The 25,707-nt window shown below is 42.1% G+C and overlaps 1 protein-coding gene across 2 annotated transcripts in view; it reads left to right on the top strand.

The window, feature by feature from the left end:
* Nucleotides 1–25,707, top strand: part of PRKG1 (protein kinase cGMP-dependent 1) — a 1,263,025-nt gene that overhangs the window by 1,215,095 nt on the left and 22,223 nt on the right. For both annotated transcript variants that reach the window (XM_059170234.1, XM_059170233.1), the window contains exons 11-12: nt 20,744–20,883; nt 21,813–21,902. In XM_059170234.1, the coding sequence (XP_059026217.1) occupies nt 20,744–20,883; nt 21,813–21,902 (230 nt within the window). The remainder of the gene's footprint in view (nt 1–20,743; nt 20,884–21,812; nt 21,903–25,707) is intronic.

The following is a 25,707-nucleotide window of genomic DNA, read 5'->3' as shown; positions in this document are numbered from 1 at the left end:
CCCAGAACTACTGATTTGGTTTTTTGTTTGTTTGTTTGTTTGTTTCTAAGATTTCATTTATCTATTTGTCAGAGAGAGCCAGTGCAAGCAGGGAGAGCAGCAGAGGGAGAGGGAGAAACAGGCTCCCCGACCTGAGCTGAAGGCAGAGGCTTCACCAACTGAGCCACCCAGGTGTCCCTACTGATTTGTTTTCAACCAGAAACTTTTTCTGTCATTTTGGTTAGATTCTTATCACACCAACAACAGCCACTGCAGTGGCATCAAACAAATGTTGTCACATGTACAACCTTTGTTTAAAAAAAAAAAAGTTCTAGAATTCAAGCACCTCTATTAGACCCAAATCTAGAATCACCACTGCGATAATCCACTGTTCGCATCTCCTTCTGTGGAACCTTCAGAGGCGCTCCCTTCTCTGAATCTTTTGCCGTTCTTATTTCCATAGTAAAATGTTTGTGGAGGAAAAAGAAATCAGACATGACAGCATCATAGCTAAAAGCTAGATCTGGACTCAGATCTCCTGTATTCAGATTTGTCCCCACCAGGCATTTCGTCAGAGGTCACTTACTTCTGAGCCTCGGTTTCCCATCCTCCAGCATGAGGCTCGCAGTAGGATGTAAGCCTCACAAGGTTACAAAGACTAAATGAGTCAAAGCCCCCAAATAGTGCCTCACACCATAAGTCAGTCAGTATTGTGATGCTATTTTCATTATTAAAATACCCTAACGATAACTACCATTCTCACTCTACCCAGAGAAAAGGAAGGGGATGGAGTAATTTACCCTTTTTTCTCCCTTGCTCTGCTGAGTCCTGACAGTACAATTTCTCCACTGTAAGAAAGAGCTTGAGGTCTTCAGAAGACCTCGGTGACAGCTTCTATTAAATCCCCACAAAGCTCTCGAGCTCCTTCCTTTAGGTTCATTACCATCGGCTGAATCCTGTCAGCTTCCTCCACAGCCTCCTTGAGCCATGGAACCCGGATGGGGCATAGCAAGGGTCTGGCTCTTGCCACACGGGCCAGACAGGTCCCCTCTCCTTTCTCCTGTGCCCCCCCCCAATGGGAGGACAGCACCAGAGGGGGGCAGGGTGGCAGCAAGCCGCAAGCACTGCCACACCGGGTCACAGGGCCGGCCAGGGTCGGGAGCCCTGTCGGGTATCTTTGCCAGCTGCTTGGCACTGGGCATCCCACGCAGGCCAGACAGGCGGTCTGTGTCTACCAGTGGAAGGCGAGAGGAGACTAGGAGGTGATTAAGGAAGCAATTAGGCGAGAAATCCATTGCTCGGTCAGCGGAGCTGTGTGTCATCACTCTGAAAGGTGAACAGCTTAACTGCAAAGGGAAACCCCATGTAAGACGGGAACATTTCGAGACCTTCCCTGGGAGGCCACATGGGCAGTGAAATGGAACAACTGGGGGATGGCTGGCAGCATGGCCATGTGTGGCCATGGTGACTGACTGCACAGGATGCCTGCAGAAGCCCTCTCCCAAGGCCTCCCATCCTTTGTCCAGGTGAGCGATGGCTCTGCGCTCCCGGGGAAACTCAAAGATTGCTTTCCCTCCCTGTTCCTCTACTGGGCTCATTACCAAGGGTCACCCTCATTTGAGGTGCCTCCTTCAAAAGAATCTAAGCTGATGCCAAGTATTTCTGGTGATAAATAGTATTGATTTCGAAGGGAGTCACTTGGGTAGCTAATGACAGTCCCATTAAGTGGACATGAGCTGAGCCTAACAGGTGCAGGCAGGATCTATGGTGTCTCCTAAGATCATTTCTCGGTACGCATCGCCAGGAGTCAAGTCTGTCTCTACTTTGACATTATGCTTATAAAGACACACATTCATTCACCTTGTTACTGTAGAATATATTTTATACAGTGGTTGGAACCAAGTTGAGTGTGCACAGACTGCAAATAATGACTTGCTTACACATCTTGGAAAGTATTTTATATACCAGCTTTCTATAGGAATGAATCTTTCTCCTTAAAAGTATTTAATTTTATTTTTTTATTTGACAGACAGAGATCACAAGTAGGCAGGGAGGCAGGCAGAGAGAGAGGAGGAAGCATACTCCCTGCAGAGCAGATAGCCTGATGCGGGGCTCGATCCCAGGACCCCGAGATCATAACCTGAGCCGAAGGCAGAGGCTTTAACCCCCTGAGCCATGTAGGCGCCCCCTTAAAAGTATTTTAAATCAGTGCTCTAGGGTCCAGTAAAATGTTCATTTCTCATCCATAACCATGTGTTATTCTAGAAATATCCATGTAAATCTGGAAGGCACTAGACATGTCTTTGCAAGGGTTAAGATACGAGTGATAGGAGAGTATATCTGAAAGTTAACATTTCGGTCACTCTTATGTTTTCTGTAAGAATTTATGGACCCATCACATTCAGCAAAAATTTATCTTCTATAAAATCCCTCAATATTTTTTGTGGGATCAGAAATAGCAGTGGCGATCCCTGCCTTTAAGGAATTTCTGCCTTCTTGTAAATAAGAAAAGAACACATCTGAAGAAGAGCAAATGAAATCCTTTAGTACTGTATTAACTTATGGATTATGCAGAAAGATTCTTCGTAGTTCAGAAAGAGGGAGACCATTTGGAGCTGATGGGATCGCAGAGGCCCCGAGGAGACACGGGACTCCAGCCAGGGCTTAGGAATCTGTTGGGATTTAAGTGAACAGCTGGGCAAGGCCATTCCAGGCAAAGGTTACAACACTGAGGGCTAGTGTCTTCACAGGCCACCAAAGCAAGTGACAGACCCGCCCAGGGGTTGCATGGAAAAACGGTGAGAAATGGCCTTAGGCAGCCCATCGGCTGGGGAATCACTGTGTTCTGTTCTTGGGGGAGGTCAGATGTGAAGGCACAAGGCATCTGTGGCATTAGGTCAGGTGATGAAAACCTAAAGAACATAGACTCAGCTCTCAGCTTCCACCTGTGAAATCAAAGAACATAAGGTGACCGGACAGGCTATTTTTAGGTGGGGCTGCTCCCAAAAATAAACATAATTTCTCTTCCGAATAAGGTAGTCTACTTTTTGCCAGGAGGTAGCCCGTGTCCCCAGAAATTTCATGTAAACACTTTAAAAGAGAGATCTCATTCATGCGAGGGGAAAGCAGGCCCCTTGTATATGTTAGGAGTGTTGAAAATAGCCATGTCCTTAAAATGAAATGGTTTCTCTTGCTTTTGGCACGCGGGGAGCGGGGGCTAATAAAAGAGCAATTCTGTATGTTTCAGTGTAGCTCAACTGTATACATTTAATTTTTGCTAATTCATACTCTGTTCCTCATATTAATATCCCCTATTGCCATTGACACACACCAGCTATTAGCTCGAACACCGAGATCTGTCTGAGATCAGGTTCTGGGGGCCGGGTGGCTGGGTTCTGAGCCCCCAACACCAGCCAGCTGCCTTGCAAGTTCAAAGTAAGAGCAAAGAGACCACCAGCACCAAAAAAGAATCACATAAGTTCAACCCACAGGACCCACTTTGTGGTTATGATTTCACATCCCCATGGACAGAGCAGCTTAATGTTTCCTGGGACTGTTTTCCATAGATGAAGTGAGCATGGGCAAAATAACAAAATACGTGTGGAATGGGCTTAACTGCATTTGAAGTACATTTATATTTGTAGGAGATCTGGTGAAAAATGTGAAGTCCAAAAGTAGGGAGGAAAGAGTTATCCTATTTCATTTAATACCAGGGTGAAGTTTGAATATCACCTATATCAAGACTATAAGAACTGATTTTTTTTTTTTTAAGATTTTATGTATTTGACAGAGATCACAAGTAGGCAGAGAGGCAAGCAGAGAGAGAGGAGGAAGCAGGCTCCCTGCCAAGCAGAGAGCCTGATGCAGGACTCGATCCTAGAACCCTGAGATCATGACCTGAGCTGAAGGCAGAAGCTTAATCCACTGAGCCACCCACGCACCCCTAAGAACTGATTTCAAGCCATTAATTAAAATCCTCCCAGTATGTAACAGGAACATCATAAAGTTTTTTAGGCCTTATGTCTCAAAAGTATGATGAGAATACAAACACTTTCTCGAGTAAACCTGAGCACAGCTTCCAGAGCTGAGTTTTGCAATATGGGATACTGTTTCATTTCAACTGACTTTAAGCTTTCACGGAGTCAATAAATGAAATTGAAGTGTCAACTTAGGAGTCTCAACTCCCATCTGTGTGAAATTTCAGGTTATAAGTGTGCTTTAAGTATTAGAAAAGTAGAATTATGTGAAATATTGGCGTGATCAATTGAGAAATGCAGAAGCAAGTTGGGAAACCGCTACACGTAGTATTTCTTCATACAGATGAATGAGATGGTGCATAGAAATCACATATAGGTTGGGGCAAGAAAATATTTGATGATTTGATAAGGAAAGTAAATTTTTTTTTGCCCATCTGCTCACCCAGCCCCCCTCTGACAACCACACATTCATTCCGTTTGTCTGTTTTGTTGTTGTTTGCTGGTTTTGTTTTTTTAGATTCTAAATATAAGTGAATCATATGGTATTTTTCTTTTTCCGTCAGATTTATCTTGCTTAGCATAATGTCCTTTAGGTCGATCTATGTTTTTCTAAACAGTATGATCTCATTCTTTTTTATGACTAATATTCCAGAGTGTGTGTGTGTGTGTGTCTGTGTGCATATACCCATAGACACACACATCTTTATCCATTCATCTATCGATGAACACTTGGTCTGCTTTCATATCTTGGCTATTAATAATGCAGTATACCAGGTGGTGGATATTATAGAAGGCACGGATTGCATGGAGCACTGGGTGTGGTGCAAAATAATGAATACTGTTATGCTGAAAATAAATAAAAAATAAATTTAAAAAATTTTTTAAAAATTAAAAACTAACAAAATAGAAAAAAATAATGCAGTAAACACTGGGGTGCATATATCTTGTAGAATTAATTTTTTTAAAATTTTTTATTTTTTATAAACATATATTTTTATCCCCAGGGGTACAGGTCTGTGAATCACCAGGTTTACACATTTCACAGCACTCACCAAAGCACCTGCCCTCCCCAATGTCCATAATCCCACCCCCTTCTCCCAACCCCCCTCCCCCCAGCAACCCTCAGTTTGTTTTGTGAGATTAAGAGTCACTTATGGTTTGTCTCCCTCCCAATCCCATCTTGTTTCATTTATTCTTCTCCTATCCACTTAAGCCCCCATGTTGCATCACCACTTCCTCATATCAGGGAGATCATATGATAGTTGTCTTTCTCTGCTTGACTTATTTCGCTAAGCATGATACGCTCTACTTCCATCCATGTTGTCGCAAATGGCAAGATTTCATTTCTTTTGATGGCTGCATAGTATTCCGTTGTGTATATATACCACATCTTCTTTATCCATTCATATGTTGATGGACATCTACGTTCTTTCCATAGTTTGGCTATTGTGGACATTGCTGCTATAAACATTAGGGTGCACGTGCCCCTTCGGATCACTACATTTGTATCTTTAGGGTAAATACCCAATAGTGCAATTGCTGGGTCATAGGGCAGTTCTATTTTCAACATTTTGAGGAACCTCCATGCTGTTTTCCAGAGTGGCTGCACCAGCTTGCATTCCCACCAACAGTGTAGGAGGGTTCCCCTTTCTCCACATCCTCGCCAGCATCTGTCATTTCCTGACTTGTTGATTTTAGCCATTCTGACTGGTGTGAGGTGATATCTCATTGTGGTTTTGATTTGTATTTCCCTGATGTCGAGTGATATGGAGCACTTTTTCATGTGTCTGTTGGCCATCTGGATGTCTTCTTTGCAGAAATGTCTGTTCATGTCCTCTGTCCATTTCTTGATTGGATTATTTGTTCTTTGGGTGTTGAGTTTGCTAAGTTCTTTATAGATTCTGGACACTAGTCCTTTATCTGATATGTCGTTTGCAAATATCTTCTCCCATTCTGTCAGTTGTCTTTTGATTTTGTTAACTGTTTCCTTTGCTGTGCAAAAGCTTTTGATCTTGATGAAATCCCAATAGTTCATTTTTGCCCTTGCTTCCCTTGCCTTTTGTGTTGTTCCTAGGAAGATGTTGCTGCAGCTGAGGTCGAAGAGGTTGCTGCCTGTGTTCTCCTCAAGGATTTTGATGGATTCCTTTCACACATTGAGGTCCTTCATCCATTTTCAGTCTATTTTTGTGTGTGGTGTAAGGAAATGGTCCAATTTCATTTTTCTGCATGTGGCTGTCCAGTTTTCCCAGCACCATTTATTGAAGAGGCTGTCTTTTTTCCATTGGACATTCTTTCCTGCTTTGTCAAAGATTAGTTGACCATAGAGTGGAGGGTCTATTTCTGGGCCCTCTATTCTGTTCCATTGATCTATGTGTCTGTTTTTGTGCCAGTACCATGCTGTCTTGATGATGACAGCTTTGTAATAGAGCTTGAAGTCTGGAAATGTGATGCCACCAACGTTGGCTTTCTTTTTCAATAACCCTTTGGCTATTCGAGGTCTTTTCTGGTTCCATATAAATTTTAGAATTATTTGTTCCATTTCTTTGAAAAAGATGGATGGTACTTTGATAGGAATTGCATTAAATGTGTAGATTGCTTTAGGTAGCATAGACATTTTCACAATATTCATTCTTCCAATCCAGGAGCATGGAACATTTTTCCATTTCTTTGTGTCTTCCTCAATTTCTTTCATGAGTACTTTATAGTTTTCTGATTATAGATTCTGTGCCTCTTTGGTTAGGTTTATTCCTAGGTATCTTATGGTTTTGGGTGCAATTGTAAATGGGATTGACTCCTTAATTTCTCTTTCTTCTGTCTTGCTGTTGGTGTAGAGAAATGCAACTGATTTCTGTGCATTGATTTTATATCCTGACACTTTACTGAATTCCTGTATAAGTTCTAGTAGTTTTGGAGTGGAGTCTTTTGGGTTTTCCACATACAGTATCATATCATCTGCGAAGAGTGATAATTTGACTTCTTCTTTGCCGATTTGGATGCCTTTAATTTCCTTTTGTTGTCTGATTGCTGAGGCTAGGACCTCTAGTACTATGTTGAATAGCAGTGGTGATAATGGACATCCCTGCCGTGTTCCTGACCTTAGCGGAAAAGCTTTCAGTTTTTCTCCATTGAGAATGATATTTGCGGTGGGTTTTTCATAGATGGCTTTGATGATATTGAGGTATGTGCCCTCTATCCCTACACTGTGAAGAGTTTTGATCAGAAGGGATGCTGTACTTTGTCAAATGCTTTTTCAGCAACTATTGAGAGTATCATATGGTTCTTGTTCTTTCTTTTATTGATGTGTTGTATCACATTGACTGATTTGCGGATGTTGAATCCACCTTGCAGCCCTGGAATAAATCCCACATGGTCGTGGTGAATAATCTTTTTAATGTACTGTTGAATCCTATTAGCTAGTATTTTGTTGAGTATTTTCACATCTGTGTTCATCAAGGATATTGGTCTATAGCTCTCTTTTTTGATGGGATCCTTGTCTGGTTTTGGGATCAAGGTGATGCTGGCCTCATAAAATGAGTTTGGAAGTTTTCCTTCCATTTCTATTTTTTGGAACAGTTTCAGGAGAATAGGAATTAGTTCTTCTTTAAATGTTTGGTAGAATTCCCCCGGGAAGCCGTCTGGCCCTGGGCTTTTGTTTGTTTGGAGATTTTTAATGACTGTTTCAATCTCCTTACTGGTTATGGGTCTGTTCAGGCTTTCTATTTCTTCCTAGCTCAGTTGTGGTAGTTTATATGTTTCTAGGAATGCATCCATTTCTTCCAGATTGTCAAATTTATTGGCGTAGAGTTGCTCATAGTATGTTCTTATAATAGTTTGTATTTCTTTGGTGTTAGTTGTGATCTCTCCTCTTTCATTCATGATTTTATTTATTTGGGTCCTTTCTCTTTTCTTTTTGATAAGTCGGGCCAGGGGTTTATCAATTTTATTAATTCTTTCAAAGAACCAGCTCCTAGTTTCGTTGATTTGTTCTATTGTCTTTTTAGTTTCTATTTCATTGATTTCTGCTCTGATCTTTATGATTTCTCTTCTCCTGCTGGGCTTAGAGTTTCTTTCTTGTTCTTTCTCCAGCTCCTTTAGGTGTAGGGTTAGGTTGTGTACCTGAGACCTTTCTTGTTTCTTGAGAAAGGCTTGTACCGCTATATATTTTCCTCTCAGGACTGCCTTTGTTGTGTCCCACAGATTTTGAACCGTTGTATTTTCATTATCATTTGTTTCCATGATTTTTTTCAATTCTTCTTTAATTTCCAGGTTGACCCATTCATTCTTTAGAAGGATGCTGTTTAGTCTCCATGTATTTGGGTTCTTTCCAAACTTCCTTTTGTGGTTGAGTTCTAGCTTTAGAGCATTGTGGTCTGAAAATATGCAGGGAATGATCCCAATCTTTTGATACCGGTTGAGTCCTGATTTAGGACCGAGGATGTGATCTATTCTGGAGAATGTTCCATGTGCACTAGAGAAGAATGTGTATTCTGTTGCTTTGGGATGAAATGTTCTGAATATATCTGTGATGTCCATCTGGTCCAGTGTGTCGTTTAAGGCCTTTATTTCCTTGCTGATCTTTTGCTTGGATGATCTGTCCATTTCAGTGAGGGGAGTGTTAAAGTCCCCTACTATTATTCTATTATTGTTTATGTGTTTCTTTGATTTTGTTATTAATTGGTTTATATAGTTGGCTGCTCCCACATTGGGGGCATAGATATTTAAAATTGTTAAATCTTCTTGTTGGACAGACCCTTTGAGTATGATATAGTGTCCTTCCTCATCTCTTATTATAGTGTTTGGCTTAAAATCAAATTGATCTGATATAAGGATTGCCACTCCTGCTTTCTTCTGATGTCCATTAGCATGGTAAATTCTTTTCCACCCCCTCACTTTAAATCTGGAGGTGTCTTCGGGCTTAAAATGAGTTTCTTGGAGGCAACATATAAATGGGTTTTGTTTTTTTATCCATTCTGATACCCTGTGTCTTTTGACAGGGGCATTTAGCCCATTAACATTCAGGGTAACTATTGAGAGATATGAATTTAGTGCCATTGTTTTGCCTGTAAGGTGACTGTTACTGTATATGGTCTCTGTTCCTTTCTGATCTACCACTTGTAGGCTCTCTCTTTGCTTAGAGGACCCCTTTCAATATTTCCTGTAGAGCTGGTTTGGTGTTTGCAAATTCTTTCAGTTTTTTTTTTTTCCTGGAAGCTTTTAATCTCTCCTTCTATTTTCAATGATAGCCTAGCTGGATATAGTATTCTTGGCTGCATGTTTTTCTCGTTTAGTGCTCTGAAAATATCATGCCAGCTCTTTCTGGCCTGCCAGGTCTCTGTGGATAAGTCAGCTGCCAATCTAATATTTTTACCATTGTATGTTACAGACTTCTTTTCCCGGGCTGCTTTCAGGATTTTCTCTTTGTCACTGAAACTTGTAAATTTTACTATTAGGTGACGGGGTGTGGGCCTATTCTTATTGATTTTGAGGGGCGTTCTCTGAACCTCCTGAATTTTGATGCTCGTTCCCTTTGCCATATTGGGGAAATTCTCCCCAATAATTCTCTCCAGTATACCTTCTTCTCCCCTCTCTCTTTCTTCTTCTTCTGGAATCCCAATTATTCTAATGTTGTTTCGTCTTATGGTGTCACTTATCTCTCGAATTCTCCCCTCGTGGTCCAGTAGCTGTTTGTCCCTCTTTTGCTCAGCTTCTTTATTCTCTGTCATTTGGTCTTCTATATCACTAATTCTTTCTTCTGCCTCATTTATCCTAGCAGTGAGAGCCTCCATTTTTTATTGCACCTCATTAATAGCTTTTTTGATTTCAACTTGGTTAGATTTTAGTTCTTTTATTTCTCCAGAAAGGGCTTTTATATCTCTCGAGAGGGTTTCTCTAATATCTTCCATGCCTTTTTCGAGCCCGGCTAGAACCTTGAGAATTGTCATTCTGAACTCTAGATCTGACATATTACCAATGTCTGTATTGATTAGGTCCCTAGCCTTCGGTACTGCCTCTTGTTCTTTTTTTTGTGTTGAATTTTCTGTCTTGTCATTTTGTCCAGATAAGAGTATATGAAGGAGCAAGTAAAATACTAAAAGGGTGGCAACAACCCCAGGAAAATATGCTTTAACCAAATTAGAAGAGATCCCAAATCGTGAGGGGGGAGAAAGGGGATAAAAAGAGCTTCAAAAAGGAAGAAAGAAAAAAAAAAGAAAAAAGAAAAAAATAAATAAAAGAAAAGAATTTAAAAAAAGAAAACACATTAGAAAAATATAAAAAAGAAAAAATATATATATTAGATAAACTAGTTAAAAAACGTTAAAAAAGAAAAAGGTAAAAGTTAAAAAAAAAAAATTTTACCCGAAGGCGAGAAAAAAAAAAAAAACAAAAAACGAAATAGAAAAAAATTAAATTAACTGCAAGACTAAAAAAAATCACAGGGAAAAAGCCATGAGTTCCGTGCTCTGCTTTCCCCTTCCCTGGAATTCTGCTGCTCTCCTTGGTATTGAAACTGCACTCCTTGGTAGGTGAACTTGGTCTTGGCTGGATTTCTTGTTGATCTTCTTGGGGGAGGGGCCTGTTGTAGTGATTCTCAAGTGTCTTTGCCCCAGGCGGAATTGCACCGCCCTTACCTGGGGCCGGGGTGAGTAATCCGCTGGGGTTTGCTTTCAGGAGCTTTTGTTCCCTGAGCGCTTTCCGTAGAGTTCCAGAGGACAGGAGCACAAATGGCGGCCTCCTGGTCTCCAGCCCGGAGGAGCCGAGAGCCCAGGGCCCCACTCCTCAGTGCGCCCTCAGAGAACAGCGCCCAGTTACTCCCGTCTGCCTGACCTCCGACCGCGCTCCAAGCTCACCGAGCCTGCGACCGGTTCAAGGTAACACCGAGCTGTGAGCTTACTGTCGGCTCTGTCTCTGTAGCCGGCTTTCCCGTTCCAATACCCGCAAGCTCTGCGACACTCAGACACCCCCGATCCTTCTGTGACCCTGCGGGACCTGAGGCCATGCTGACCCCGCGTGGGCTTCGCCCCGGGTAGCCTCTGGAGCGATGTCCCTCAGCGGAACAGACTTTTAAAAGTCCTGATTTTGTGCGCGGTTGCTCCGCTGCTTGCCGGGAGTCGGCCCCTCCCCCCGGGGTCTATCTTCCCGTCGCTTTGGATTCACTTCCCGTCGCTTTGGATTCACTTCAGAAAGTGGTTGTTTTTCTGTTTCCAGAATTGCTGTTCTTCTTCTCTTCGATCTGCCGATGGATTTTCAGGTGTTTGCAATCTTTAGATAAGCTACCTAGCTGATCTCCGGCTAGCTGAAGTAGTCTCGGCCTGCTACTTCTCCGCCATCTTGACTCCTCCCCCCCTTGTAGAATTAATTTTTTATTTACTTTGGGTAAGCACCCAGTAGTAGAACTACTGGATTTGGATGCTATTTCGAACATTATGAGGAACCTCCATACTCTTTTCCACAGAGGCTGTACCAGTTTGCATTCCCACCAACAGTGCATGACAGTTCCTTTTCATCCACATCCTCACCAACACTTGATGTTTCTGGAAGTGTTGATTTTAACCACTCCGACAGGTGTGAGGTGGTATCTCACTGTAGTTTTATATTTGTATTTTTTTTTAATATTTTATTTATTTATTTGACAGAGATCATAGATAGGCAGAGAGACAGGCATAGAGAGAGGGGGAAGCAGGCTCCCTGCTGAGCAGAGCGCCCGACGTGGGGCTCGATCCCAGGACCCTGAGATCATGACCCGAGTGAGGGCAGAGGCTTAACCCACTGAGCCACCCAGGGACCCCCCCTATATTTGTATTTTGAGTAGTGATTCCACACATCCTGTCATGTGCCTACTGGTGTCTGTGTCTTCTTTTGGAACATGTTTAACTCTTCTGCCCTTTTTTTAAAATTGGTTTTTGATATTGCATTGGATAGGTTCTTTATATATCTTCAATAGTAACCTTTTATCAGATACATCTTTGCAAACATCTTCTCCCATTCTGTAGGTTGCATTTTATTGATGGTTTGCTTTGCCAGGCAAAAGCTGTTCATTTTGGTCAAGTCCCAATAGTTTCTTTTTTTTCTTTTTTTTTTTTTAAAGATTTTATTTATTTATTTGACAGAGAGAAACCACAAGTAGATGGAGAGGCAGGCAGAGAGAGAAAGAGGGAAGCAGGCTCCCTGCTGAGCAGAGAGCCCGATGCGGGACTTGATCCCAGGACCCCGAGATCATGACCGGAGCCGAAGGCAGTGGCTTAACCCACTGAGCCACCCAGGTGCCCCGAGTCCCAATAGTTTCTTTTTGCTTTTGTTTCTCTTGCCTCCGGGAGACATATCTAGAAAAATATCGCTGAGGGTGATGTCAAAGAGATTACTGCCTGTGTTTGTTTTAGGAGATTTATGATTTCAGGTTTCATTTTAGGCCTTTGATCCATTTTGAGTTTATTTTTGTGGGTGGTGTACAGAAGTTTTCCAGTTTCATTCTTTTGCATGTGGCTGTCAAATTTTCCCAGCACCATTTGTTGAAAAGAAGGTCTTTTCCCCACTGTATATTAATTCTTGCCTCCCTTGTGATAGATTAATTAACCACATAAGGGTGGGTTTATTTCTAGACCATCTATTCTATTCTGTTGATCTCTGTGTCTGTTTTTGTGCTGGTGATGAAAGAAAATAATTTAAAGTTTATCATGTCAATTTTCATAATCACTACAAAGTGAAGTAAGGATTACTTTGCACGGCTACTGTATGGAAGAGAAAGGGTTTATGTAAATTGCACATTTCAGTAAACCATTTTGATTCAGTATAAGGAGACTTTTGAGTCAAAATAAATCAGTGCTAATTCCTTAATAAGAGAAATCACAAGTATTCTTTGATTTCCAAGGGATCTGTATAAAATAGTCCAACTGTTTATTCATGTTGCAATTAAAAATAGAAAAGTATGATGTTCCTTTCCTGATCTTCCTCCAAACTGAAAGTTCAGTGTCTTTTTTGAAAACTATCTCCTCTGTGAAAATAGTCTTACTGGACTTTTGATCAATTTGAATTTAATAATATAGATATTTCCCGCTACAGAACTGAATTTTTTAAGTCTGAAGGCATGTTACGAAGCAAATGGAATTGACACTTTCGATGAGGGGTTGAGGTGAACATGGGAAGGGAAACGAACGAAGAGACCAGACCCTCTCTTGATGGTCACTTGTACAAATGGCAGAGGAAAATGTGGAGATAAAATAAGCTCTTTTTTACTATGCGCCTTTGCTCTGAATGGTGTATATATAAACCACTTAGTGGTCAATGATGAAATAAGTTTTACACATCAAATCCTTGCCATAAAATTGTCTCATGGTGCCATGCCTCTATTCCTCCTGTCTGAAAAGCTTTTCAACTCTGGCATCTGTTTAAAATCATAATCCATCCTTTGGGTTCTGTGCGTCAGCTGGCTGTGTGTCACCAGGGCTGCGACAAGTCCCTTATGCTCCCCTCTCCTGCGCGTCCTTTGGAACAAACGAGATGCCGTGATTCATTCTTAAGTTTTGGACAGTGACTGAGGAAAGGAAAGCATCTGAGGTTATTGTGCAGAGAGAGGTGAGGGGGAAGACTGGAACAACCAGTGAGACAAGAAAGTTTGAACCCCCGGGGTTTTCTATCCTGACTGTAGTAGTGTCCGCCTGAAACTATAGTACTGTTACAGAGAAAAAGTAATTCTCCAGGAAGGACTAGCATGTTTTTGGTTAGGGAGCTTTGAAGAATACAATCCAATACTTCTGTGTGGAATGGGAGTTTTCGGTGCACTTGAAAATGTTTGCTGTCTTTCATGACTGGAGTAACTTTGCAAAGTGTGAGTACTGGGGTTTGTCCTGCCCAAGAAGTTATTTGAGTTGAAGGGATAACACTGGTTTTTCCTTCTCTGTGAAAGTAGAACTTCCTGAAAGTCAGACAAACTTCCTGTTCTTTCATTTTTTCCTTCAGTGGGCTGGGGCAACTACTTAAAACACAGATATGATGACGAACAGTAAGAGTAAAGCACAGTTTACGAGTGTCCACGCCACTTTAATCAGCGCTCTCACATATCTTGGAGGTCATGGTAGTAATGATAACTGTTCTTGGGTAGCACTTGTAAACTTTCCAGCTATTTTCACAGACACTATCAGATTTGCTCTTATAATATCTGTGTTTATAAGGTGGTTTTATTCCCCTTTTAAAAGCGAGGAAAGGGCTCTAGGAGACTATATGAGGTCACATCTGATCTCAATTGTACATTACAAAGACATTAAAGACATTACCCAGCAATCACCTATTATTTTGAAGAAAAAAATTTGTACTAACATGTACATTTTGCTGAAAATAAGTCATGATCCTACTTTGAGAGGGGGAAGTGAGGCCTTTTTAAAATTTTTAAGACATTTAATCACAAGAGTGAAGTCCTAAAAAGGATCAAATTTTATAAAAAATGTTTATCATTGACAGATACTGGAATAAAAATGAAATACAGTTTTGACTAACTGGGGAACTTTTACTAAAGGGGGAATGATGAACATAGATGTCTAACATTTCATTCCTTAAAAGAGAAATCGAAAATATATCCCAGAATAGATCTCTTATTAGAAGATATACATATTGCCTGGTTTTTTCCTTTAAAAAAAAAAATGCTTCTAAAAGCCTTGTCGAGGTATGATTTACATCCCACAACGCTGAACACCGCAATCCCATCACTGGCGTGAGCATTCGTGTCCTTCACCAGGTCTCGTCCGTTCCCATCCAGCTGCAATGACTACTCCCCCACCTTCTAAGCATGAGTCTTCTGCTGTGAGTTTTCTTACACTCCGCTTCGTTTTCCCTCACTGTCTGTATTTCCTGCACGTGCAACTGAAGCTCTAGTTCAGTATGAACCCAGGTAACAGTTCTCTCGGCCCGAGGAGGCCTTTGTTCAAATTGCAACACCGTGCTCCAGAAGGAAGTGGCATCTTCCTACTAGTGAATCGTTTGCAAATTCTAGTTTCCGATAGAATGCAAAGCTTGGTTTCTGAGAAATAAGAGGAAGACTTGGGGTTTTAGCATTTTCTTATTCTTCTTCTGTTTCCAGGAATTTTGAGAGTAAAACTAGTGTGGTACAAGGGTCGGCAGTCTTTTTAAAGTAGTTTCTGGGCCCTTTACCTGTGCTGTTGGTAGGATTGAGACCGGTGAGTGGGGATAGGAACAGGCATAAAGTGACAGCGGCCTGTGCAGGGTCATAGTTTGCTTGGGCCTGAAGGGACCATGACCTATAGAAGCTCCTAAGATTAAAAGTCACTAATATGCACTGTTCCCAACACTGGGTTTGATATGTGAGCCCTTTTATTTCATCTTTCCAAGTAAACTGAGAATTACCCTCAATGTTATGGATAACGAGAGGGGGACAGAAATGTGTCAGAAATGTGTTCTGATCACAAGCCAAAAAATGGTTGAGATTTAAACAAAAGCAGTCACATTTCAGAGCTCACGCTGTCAACGAGCACCCCAGTCGGTGTGCTACAGGGGTGGGGGAGAGTCTGCAAGGGAAGACTGAGCTGGGGGGCATTCTGACCCAACTAGGCTGGGAAGGTTCGGAGCTAGCTGACCCGATTTTGAAATCATCATTATCTCAACTTGACAGACGCAGACTTAGGATAATTCGTTTGGCCAACTGGAAAAAAATAAAGCAAACTACATTTCACCTCAAAAATTTTCATGATTCGTTTTGGAAAAGCACATTCATAATAAAACCTAATAGTGTAGACCTAGTAAATACAAATTGCTAGAACTTACCCTGAGAGTTCATACTGAACAAAAGAATTTGGCAGGTCCTTTAAGGAGCTGAATAGTGTGGTTCAGCCCAAACTCGAATAGATTGTTATGCTCTATACAACCTCTCAAGGCCTTTGCATTCATGAAACTCTAGCAGAGTGATGCCCTTTGACCCGGAATCCTTAAAGAGAGCCAGGTACTAATACATAGGTAGTACAATTTAAGGGAGGCTTCAAAATTTATTTTCCCCGAATATCACTGTGTTTACCCATCAAACCAGGGATGTATGCTAATTGTACAAAAGTTAAGCAATTCAAAAAAGCGAAAAGAAGTAAAACTGAAAATTTCCCTCAGGGAACACCATTATGAACATATTGGGTAACACATTTCTGATGGTCTCATCCTAGATTTTAGATATAGATATATACGTACACAGAAACATTATTTATAGGATCATAAAATGTATGCTGGCTTGTATCCTGTATTCTTATATGTAAATATGTATATGTAACTTATACACATATTATCTGTGTGTATATAAATTTGGAGGGCTATTTTTCCATAATAAAAAATAGACTAGAATGACACTTGGGGCACCTGGGGGCTCAGTGCCTTTGGCTCAGGTCATGATCTCAGGGTCCTGGGATCGAGCCCTGCACCGAGCTCTCTGCTCCGTGGGGCACCTGCTTCCTCCTCTCTCTCTGTCTGCTGCTCTGCTTACTTGTGATCTCTCTGTCTCTCTCTGTCAAATAAATAAATGAAACCTTTAAAGAAGAAAAGAATGACACTTGATTCCCGTTAGTTAACATATGGTGTAATATTCGTGTCCGGTGTACAGTGGAGTGATTCAGCACCTCCACACATCACCCTGTGCTCATCACGACAGGTGCCCTCCTTCATCCCCCCGGCCCCACCACCTCCCCTCTGGTGACCATCAGTTCTCTAGACTTAAGAGTCTCTCTCTTGCTTTGTCTCCCTCTCCTTTTTTTTTTTCTCCTTTGCTAAGTCGTCATTTTACATCCTAGTTTTTATAGCTGCTTCGCATGGTCATATGATCATTTATTTTTCCACGCTTTTCTGCATGGACATTTAGATTGTTTCCAAATTTTTCCATTAGAGACAATCTAAGAGTTGGACATGTTGTTAATCAGGAGTATATTTTTAAGAGAATCAACTGCAGCAGAAGTGACTATGTTTGTTGAATTAGCTCCAACAGTAGTCCTCGGGCTGTCTGACTTCTCAGTTACGAGCCAGGATCCTGGGAGTCTTGTGTCCTTCTAGTTTAAAATAGAAGTGGAGATTCTAAGGGCTTTCCTCTAAGGAACTATACAGGTCTTTACAGAATGCAAAGGACAGTGGTTCCAGACAGTGGGATGGTCTCAAGCAAAGTGGAAACTGAAACTATAGTTTCAGTTAGCAAACTGAACAGAAAGCCCCCGCAGGTGAGCTGTTGGGCTCTGTAAACTGCTTATAACTAATGATCATTACATTGGCAGCTGATGAGGATGACCCCCAGTCATCCTGGTGGCATTTGCATGCGTACCCCTCTTTGGCAGCCGCCCCTGCCGTCCACCAGCTGTTAGCACCAGGTCCTCCCCTTTTGCTTCCAGTCTTTGAATTCCACAAGGAGAAGCCATCACTCAGGTACCCCAGAACCTGGGGTAGGACAGTGGGGCTCTGGCATTTCCAGCAAGGGGGAAGCTTCACGGCATGTAGCGCACAGTTCAGCTTTTCTCACGGAGTCTCTCCGAGGAGGCCAGTTCCATTAAACTCTCATTTGTAAGGCACCCATCACTCTGCCATCAGTTTTCTATGCAGCTGAAGGGAAACAGCACTTCCTACCAATAGCATGGGAGCACAAACCCAGTCCTGCGACTTGACAGCTCTGTGGCCCTGGGCAAGATAAGACCCTCTCCAGTAATCCTCGGTTAGCTCCTCTGAAACATGGGGGTGACAACAGTCCCTCAAAAGGGTGCCTAGAAGATTAAGGGAGAAAACTCACTCACTTTGCTATTCCTGACAATACGAGCTTTATTACTGTTAGCTATTATTGTTAGTGATGATGAAGTCTTCGTAAAAACACAACAAACTTCTGTTCCTCCCACCCCTAAAAGTTGATATCGCGACTGAAAATAATACATAGGGATGTGCCCAGCACATCTGTGTTCCACATATGCTAATTCCCGTTTCTCTCTGACATTACTGAGGGCTTCGTTTATTTCCTTGCATGGACTCTCCCTAATCTACAGTTCAAAACTATTAACAAAAATAACAAAATAAGTGCATGTTTTTATCTCCTACCCTGGCTGTGGTGAAATAAATATCTGGGTGTGGGTATAACGGTGATGCGCTGGTGAGAACAAAAATGGGCAGTATTTGTGGAATTGTGGAACGTGTTCACTGGAAGGGACCTCAGGAGCAGTGCAGGCAAGGAGATGGGTCGCAAACAAATGGCCATGGTCTCAAGAGGGGATGGACCCCAAGAGCTCACTGGCAGCTAACTAGACGTTGTTGTAGAGATGATCTTATTTACCTAGTAGGCTCCATGGTTGGGAATGTTGATCAAGGAAATGGCTGGGTGAAGAAAGCATCTTGTAAAAACATAAACTGAGAACTGGAAACTGAATCGCATGGTTATTTGGCCATGGATGGTGCCTGTGCGGTGTTGACATGTAGAAATCGTTTCTTCCCTTCCATGCCTAATTAAGGGTGCTTTGGGACAAAAGGAAAAGACCGAATACCCCATGCTTGTCCTCACAGCTTCCCTCATTTTTGTCCTGTGAAGGTAAGAGATGCACAGTGTGGAGCCGAGACCCCAGTGCCATCGTGGCTTTGCCAGTGATCAATCGTCATGGTTCCCCGCGTTCTCTCTTTGATTCATGAAGTCAGCAAATACCTAATAGGCATTTACTCTGTGTCAGGGATAGTGAGTCAAAAGATCCCGCATTGCAGGTCGCTTACAGATGAGGGAAAGGAGACAGGAGCTGAACAAGTAATGAAAACTGTTCTGTGTAGGAGTTTGTGATAGAGCTGGAGAGAACAGGCAAGCAGGGAGGGGAGAGGGAGGGCAGTTTCTTTTACAGAGTCTGGGGTGAGGACGTGCCGATGAGGAAACACTTGAGCAAAGAGCTTCGGGAACTGAGAGGGGGACTCCTGGGAATATCTGTGGGAAAATATTTGGGCAGAAAAGACAAGCAGACAGACTGAGGCACGTGTTTCGGGTGTATTCCAGGAAGAGGAGCAAGGAGGTGGGCGTGGCCTCAGCTGAGTGAGTTGGGGGGTAGCTGGGATCCAGATGGTGTAGGACCTTGTAGCCCCTGTGGCAGCTTTGTCTTTCCTAGGAGCGGGATGCAAAGGCACTGGAGTGTTTTGAGCAGAGGAGTGATGGGTCTGCCTTTGTTTTGCAGACAGCTGTCATATGATAAGGGGCAGAGGCTGCTGGCTGGGGCAGGGGTCCAGCAGAGAGAATAGGGGCCGTTTCCCACCCCATGGCACTTACTTCAGGTCGCGATAACTCCATACAGTGTACTCTTCAGCAAGAACTGGGGCTCAAAGCAGAGTAGCAACTCAGCGAAGTCAGGGTTGAGGTCCAGACCTATAACCCCAACTCGGAGTTCTTTCCTCTCACCCTATGTACAAATAAAAATGTAGGTCACCATCACAGCGAAGAATAATGGACACGTTTTCCGTCAGGTGTGTAAACCACCCAAGAGACTGAGGTCATTACAGTAAGGCTCTGGAAAGAACATGACTTCATTTCTTCGCTGGTCTTCAGCCCTGTGACACGGCTCATTTTTCAGGCTGACTGTCCACATGTCTTTTAGACGTGCATGTCCACATTTTGTGTTCTGTTTTGCGCGATTACTGGACTCATTTGAATCCCACTCATCTGTTGTCTTAAAGAGTTTCACAGACTGTGTAGAAGGCCCTGGGCTGCTTAAGGCAAATTCGAATATCATTTTTCTCTGTAACCCGTCATAGAGATTTACAGATGCTGCCCACATCCTGAGACCCGCTGGTGTGAAGTGTCCTTGTGTTCTCGCCCAAGCACCCGCCCTGTGCACGTCCTCTCGGACGGGGTTCAGTCTGTACACTTGTGCGTGAACGACACGCTTAAGAATTGCATTACAGGGGTGCCTTGGGGGCTCAGTGGGTTGTGCCGCTGCCTTCGGCTCAGGTCATGATCTCAGGGTCCTGGATCGAGTCCTGCATTGGGCTCTCTGCTCAGCAGGGAGCCTGCTTCTCTCTCTCTCTCTCTCTCTCTGCCTGCCTCTCCGTCTACTTGTGATCTCTCTCTGTCAAATAAATAAATAAAATCTTAAAAAAAAAAAAGGGAATTGTGTTACACAGTAAGCAATTCACACCTCCAGGGGACAGTGATCTCTCAGCTGAAAGCAGACATGGTTTGTCAGGTCATCTCCCTGAGGCTTTCATGCGTTCCACGTAATGCAGGCTTGAAGATTGTCTGTGGCTCAACAGGGCTAGAAAACGTTGATATTGCTATTACGTGATTAACCCCATCACCCAGATCTCTTCATCTCCTCACAAGTCACCTTGTTGAGGGGTGCCTGGGGTGAGGGGTGGGATTCAGTGAAGCCTCCAGCTCTTGGTCTTGGCTCAGGTCATAGGATCCTACCTCTACCACAAGCACTGGAAGACAAACAGAATTTCATTTTTATGCTTTTTTGATTGCAGAAGAGAAACTATAAAGTACGCTCAAACACATTATGGAGTAGGAAATGAAATAACACAGTGAGAATCCAACACACTTGCCCTCTCCCTATCCCAGTGGGCACCACACTAATTGAGCTTCTGGTTACACTCTTATCTGGTCCACGGGAAGGAACGTGGACGAGGGTCGCAGACCTGGATTTCTGCCCGGCTCCGGTGATCACAAACTGTGTCACTCAGGTGGCATCTGAGATGGGGAGGGGGTCCCTGCCGTGCTCATGCACTGGGTAATTTGGGGACGAGAAGGCATTCTGTTACATTAATGCTGTGGGCTTTTTCCTCACTTATTTTCTGTGCTTTTCTTGAAGGTCCAGTTGAAAAGTGAAGAATCCAAAACCTTCGCCATGAAGATTCTCAAGAAACGCCACATCGTGGATACGAGACAGCAGGAGCACATCCGCTCGGAGAAGCAGATCATGCAGGGGGCGCATTCCGACTTCATAGTGAGGTACAGACCCCCGCACCCCCAGGGATGCTGATTCCACTCCCCCTGGAAAGTCAGCCACCAAACCCATCATCACTCCTGCTCACCAGCACATGTTTCCTGCACCCAGGGAACATGATCTTAAATCTGATTTTAAGAAAGTTTTGTTAGGCTTTAAAAAAAAAAAAAAGCCTGAAGTTTGATTCTATCCTTTATTTATTTATTTATTTATTTTTTAAAGAATCAGATTTGTGAAAAGAGCATGCTTTTCCCAAAGGAGGGATCTTGGTTTTTGATGCACTCTGTGACTCCAAAACCCTTTGTAGATTTCTGGAGCTTGAAAGACAAAACACATAACTATCCTCTAATTATTTGAATACTAATATGTAATTTTTTTTTTAATTTGGGGAAGATTTAAAAAAATGATAGGACTATTCCACTCCATATTTTCAGAGCATTAATAAGAGGATAATCGGGAGGTCTTTGATACAAAATAAATAAATAAAACCTGTTCCAGTTAATTTCTCAGGAGCACTTAAAAACAGGGCCGAAGGTGAATTTAAGGAATAGCATGGGAATTTCATAAATGTCTATGTTGTGAAGTATATCTATTTTATATGCAGATAGGTTGAATGTTTATCACCACTCAGTATGGCTCAAGAGTCCATATGCTGTAAACAACAGCCAGACTGGGACCCCAAGAAGCCACTTCGGTCCATAATCCTTAGAACTCATGCACTCATTGCCTAGGACAGACTAGCCCTACACCACACACTTCTTGGGAGCCTGTTGCCTCCTTTTCCCTCTTTACACGCAGGTCTCTCTCTTTCCTTTAATGCCATTTCGAGCTTGGTAAATCAAGTGTCAGACTAAATCTGAGCACTTAAAACGTGTACATTCTCTTCAAGGACAACAATGTTGATAACCCTTGTTTTCTTGTTTGCAATTCCCAGATTGTACAGAACGTTTAAGGACAGCAAATATTTGTACATGTTGATGGAAGTGTGCCTGGGAGGAGAGCTCTGGACCATTCTCAGGGATAGGTAGGAGTTTGAAGAAATTTCTATCATTTCTTTTAAAATGTTGACTCTGGTGGTCCGTAAGAAGAGTCCGTTATAAAGTATAAGATCATATTTACATGTTACCTATGCTCATATTTCAGAAAATAAGTAAATACAGGGTGGGACCCACTGTACACACATGCTTTAGTAAATATGACACTCTCTCTATTTCAGATTTGTAACTAATGATAAAGGTTAGTCCAGCGTGGAAATGGTAACCTAGCAAGCTATATGGCCTTCTTTGAACTTGAGTATCAATCAGTTAACCGTATACCTAGAATTCAGTTCATTGCTGTGACATGAAGGGAATCGAGGTTCGTTCTAGTTGCTATCTGGATTAATTACCAGCCTAATTGTCTAACTCATTGGCCAGATGGACTGTCTGCCTTTCCTGACATTGAGAATTGTTTTTTTCCCCCGAGTTACCATTTCTTCTGGCTTTACATTGCTCTTCGGTTTCAAAATTAACAAGTTCCAGCCATCTTCTTCAGGCTTTCAGCTGATCTTGGGCAAGAAAGAATCTACTTATAAGCAGTATTTCACATAAATGATCTAATTCAGATTTACTTATGTTTGCCCTTTTAGGGCAAATAAAGTTGCTCTAGTGAGTGCTTGTTTCTCTCTCTATTTGGAGAACTAACAAATTAAAATCTATTCTATGAAATGTCCCAGGAGATCATTACCAATCCAAAATGTTTACTTAAAAGACAATTTTCTTCTCTTGTGAATTTCCTATGACTGATCAAACATTTAGAAGTCATCCTTGTTCCTTTGAAGGTTCACTTTTTGGCATCTTTTCTTCTTTCATATTTGTTACAGTCTTACCTATGTCCTCCTTCATGGGGTAACATCTTACTAAAACTCTGTCCTAGACTGCCCTGTTGTTTCCAGAAAGCCAGGCTATTTTTTGACAACTTGTTACTCTGTAGAGATCCCAGAATAGTAATTAATAGAACCCAGAATAGCTTATGAAGTCTCATCCTTAATAGCATTCTTAGGACAACTTCATGTCTTCGCATGAAGACCTTTTGGGTCTTCCCCTTTGCCTTCCTTGTATATATCAAATCGATTTCTTTTTACCTTATCTTGTCCTAATTACACTGATGCTGTGTTTCACTTCTTAAATTTAAGTTAAACAGCCATACAGGGCAATATATCATGTTGTCCTTGGGGCCAGAGTAAACATCTGTATTAAGACATTTATAGCACATTGTTGCATGATTTCTAGTAATATTTGAGCACAGATTATATGCCGGGCATTGTGCTAGAAGCCGGTGATTCAATGATAAAAAAATAAATAAATAAAAAGATGTGGTCTCCTTCTAATTTACAGGCTGCTGCATAAAGGTACCATTCTGACTTCTGAGATAATGTCTGCTTCTTCTGAATATGGCTCTACTGTATCATTTTTGACCTGACCTTCCAAGCCCCTAATTTATTTGAAATATTGTCCCTGGTTTGTTCTAATTAGAACAGGAGGTTTACAGGTAGAAGTAAACACAAAAGAGATAATAAGCCAGAGAGAGAGAGGAATGGCTTCAGGCTTCTTGTAACTTCTTTAAGCAGGCAACAGCAACACAAGTCAATCTCAAGTCCACTTGTGGGGTGTCAAACATGCACAGGAATCCAGTTTCAAATCTAGTTTCTGAAAGAAAATATTATTTCCTATGTCTCCCTGTTTAACTTGATTTGCATTCTGTTGGCTCATAAAAGCCAGCCCAGGCTCCTGAGGGAGACCTGTTTTGATCTGCAAGGGCACCTACGGTTGCTATTAATAAATGATTTACCTTTGGAGGGTAGGATGGAGGCAGACTATCCCTGGATGGTCCTTTCTCTACCTCCACCAGGATGCTTTTTCGGTCAGTTCCATTTCCTTCCCTTCTATCATCTTGGGTTTGGGATACACAGTTGGTGAGTCCCCCGGCCCCAGTGCGCTTACTCCTATGTGAAGAGGCACGATCTGGAGATAAAAGCTGCCTGCTCCTTTCCAAAAAGTCAGGACAACCAAAGCCTCAGCATTAAGAACAATAGATCTATCATAGATGTGGGTAGCACCTTATTGCCTTTTTTTCCCCCTACTCAAAAAATTGGCCTGGGGGACAGTGGGGGTTGGGGGAGAGGGAGATGGAGGCTCCAAGGAATCCTGCCACTGACTAGCTTTGTCACTCTTTGTTTGAGGCTGGAGGTCCTAAAGGTTAATTGTTCACAAGAAACAACAACAAAAATGCCAAGAGAAAAAGGAAATTGATTCTATTAGTCACAGTGTCTATGAAAATATCCATAATCAAATCAATTCATATTCAATTCATTCAGTTTTCTTTTCGCATCCGAGGAAAGCAACAGTGGGAGAAGCTATTCTGAAAGGATAAAGGGAATGTGTTTGGGTTGATTTTTAAGAAAGGCTTCTGTGGCTATTCTGTACTGACATGGTAATACCTCTAAGCCTCGGGATTTCGCATAGGAAGTCTCTGACTTTCACAGTCAGACCTCCTCTCACCTAGCCAGTGAGATGACCAGCTCCTGGCTCTCTTTTTTCTCATCTGCCTAGAAAAGGAACACAGTGGTTTTTGTTGTTGTTGTTGTCAAAAACTAAGAATTAAAATACTACCAAAAAAATGAAGTAAAATGATACCATATACACAAAGAGGACTGGAGGACTCTTAAGATTATCTTTGAGATACAACTAACCCCCCTGAAATGTTAATTGTTGCAATTATTTCTCTGGTTTATTCCTTAGGAGCTAACGTGTTTTAATCTTCTTATTTATGACTTTTTGTTTTCCACACATTCTGTACCAGTATTTGGAATAGATTGGGATGCATTATATTTTATTCACCTTTCTAACATAACACTGAAAGAATTGGCAATCCCTATGACTTCCTTAAAAATGAAAGATTAATATGATTATATATAAATGCTGGTATGTCATAATATATTCTAATATAAACACATTTATTAAACTTGGTATAATAGTCATCTAAAATTTAACATTCCAACTGCTACTTTAAATTTTTTTTAACATAGGTTAGTATTTCCTACTGAATATCTTGATTATGTTAGAAACCATAATTTTCAAATCACGCACATCTCACTTCTGGTCATGTGTCCTCCTGGGTGTGTTTTGTAAGCTGGCAAGTAATTTAAATCTCGATCCTCTTTGATTCTAACTCTGTTGTGGATGATAATTATTATTTAAATTCCCTCTGGGATGGCAAAATGGAGAGTGCAGATCCAAAGTATGTCAGGGGGTCAGGAGGAGAGCAGACTCAAAGGATCCTGAAACCACCTCATCCAGGGGACACACTAAGATAACACCTACATTTTACAATGAACTCTGAAACCAACCTGAAGACTCAGAGCAAGCCTTCCACCGTTCATGGTAGAGAAGAGACTGCACTAGAAAAGGGAGGAGGCATGGAGACATGGGAACCCTATCTTCTGTGAGATCAGTCGCAATCAGGAGGGACACCGCTGGCACGGAGAAGCAGCAGGAAGACCAGACCCCACACCAGGCTCCCCAGCATGGGGCGCTGCACAGGGCAAACAAGAACCTGTACCATTTGGCTTGGAAAACCAATGAGGCTTACCTCGGCAAGGTTTTAACATCAGCTGGACTTGGGTCCAGGGACTTTAGATGTCAGTGGGCTTAACTCCAGAAGGGCCTGAAGGCAACAGAAAGCAGGGTCCCTGCCCCGAACGAACCAGCACAGTAAACAAGTTGCCAAAATGGCAAGAAACAGCAGTTTGGAAAGTGCCTGGAGTACACATGAAGGACAATTATTCACAG

The sequence above is a fragment of the Mustela lutreola genome, chromosome 4 (genome assembly GCF_030435805.1).
Source record: "Mustela lutreola isolate mMusLut2 chromosome 4, mMusLut2.pri, whole genome shotgun sequence".
NCBI classification, from domain to species: Eukaryota; Metazoa; Chordata; class Mammalia; order Carnivora; family Mustelidae; genus Mustela; species Mustela lutreola.
Note: the sequence above shows the minus strand (reverse complement) of the source record. Positions and strands in the feature narration are given on the sequence as shown.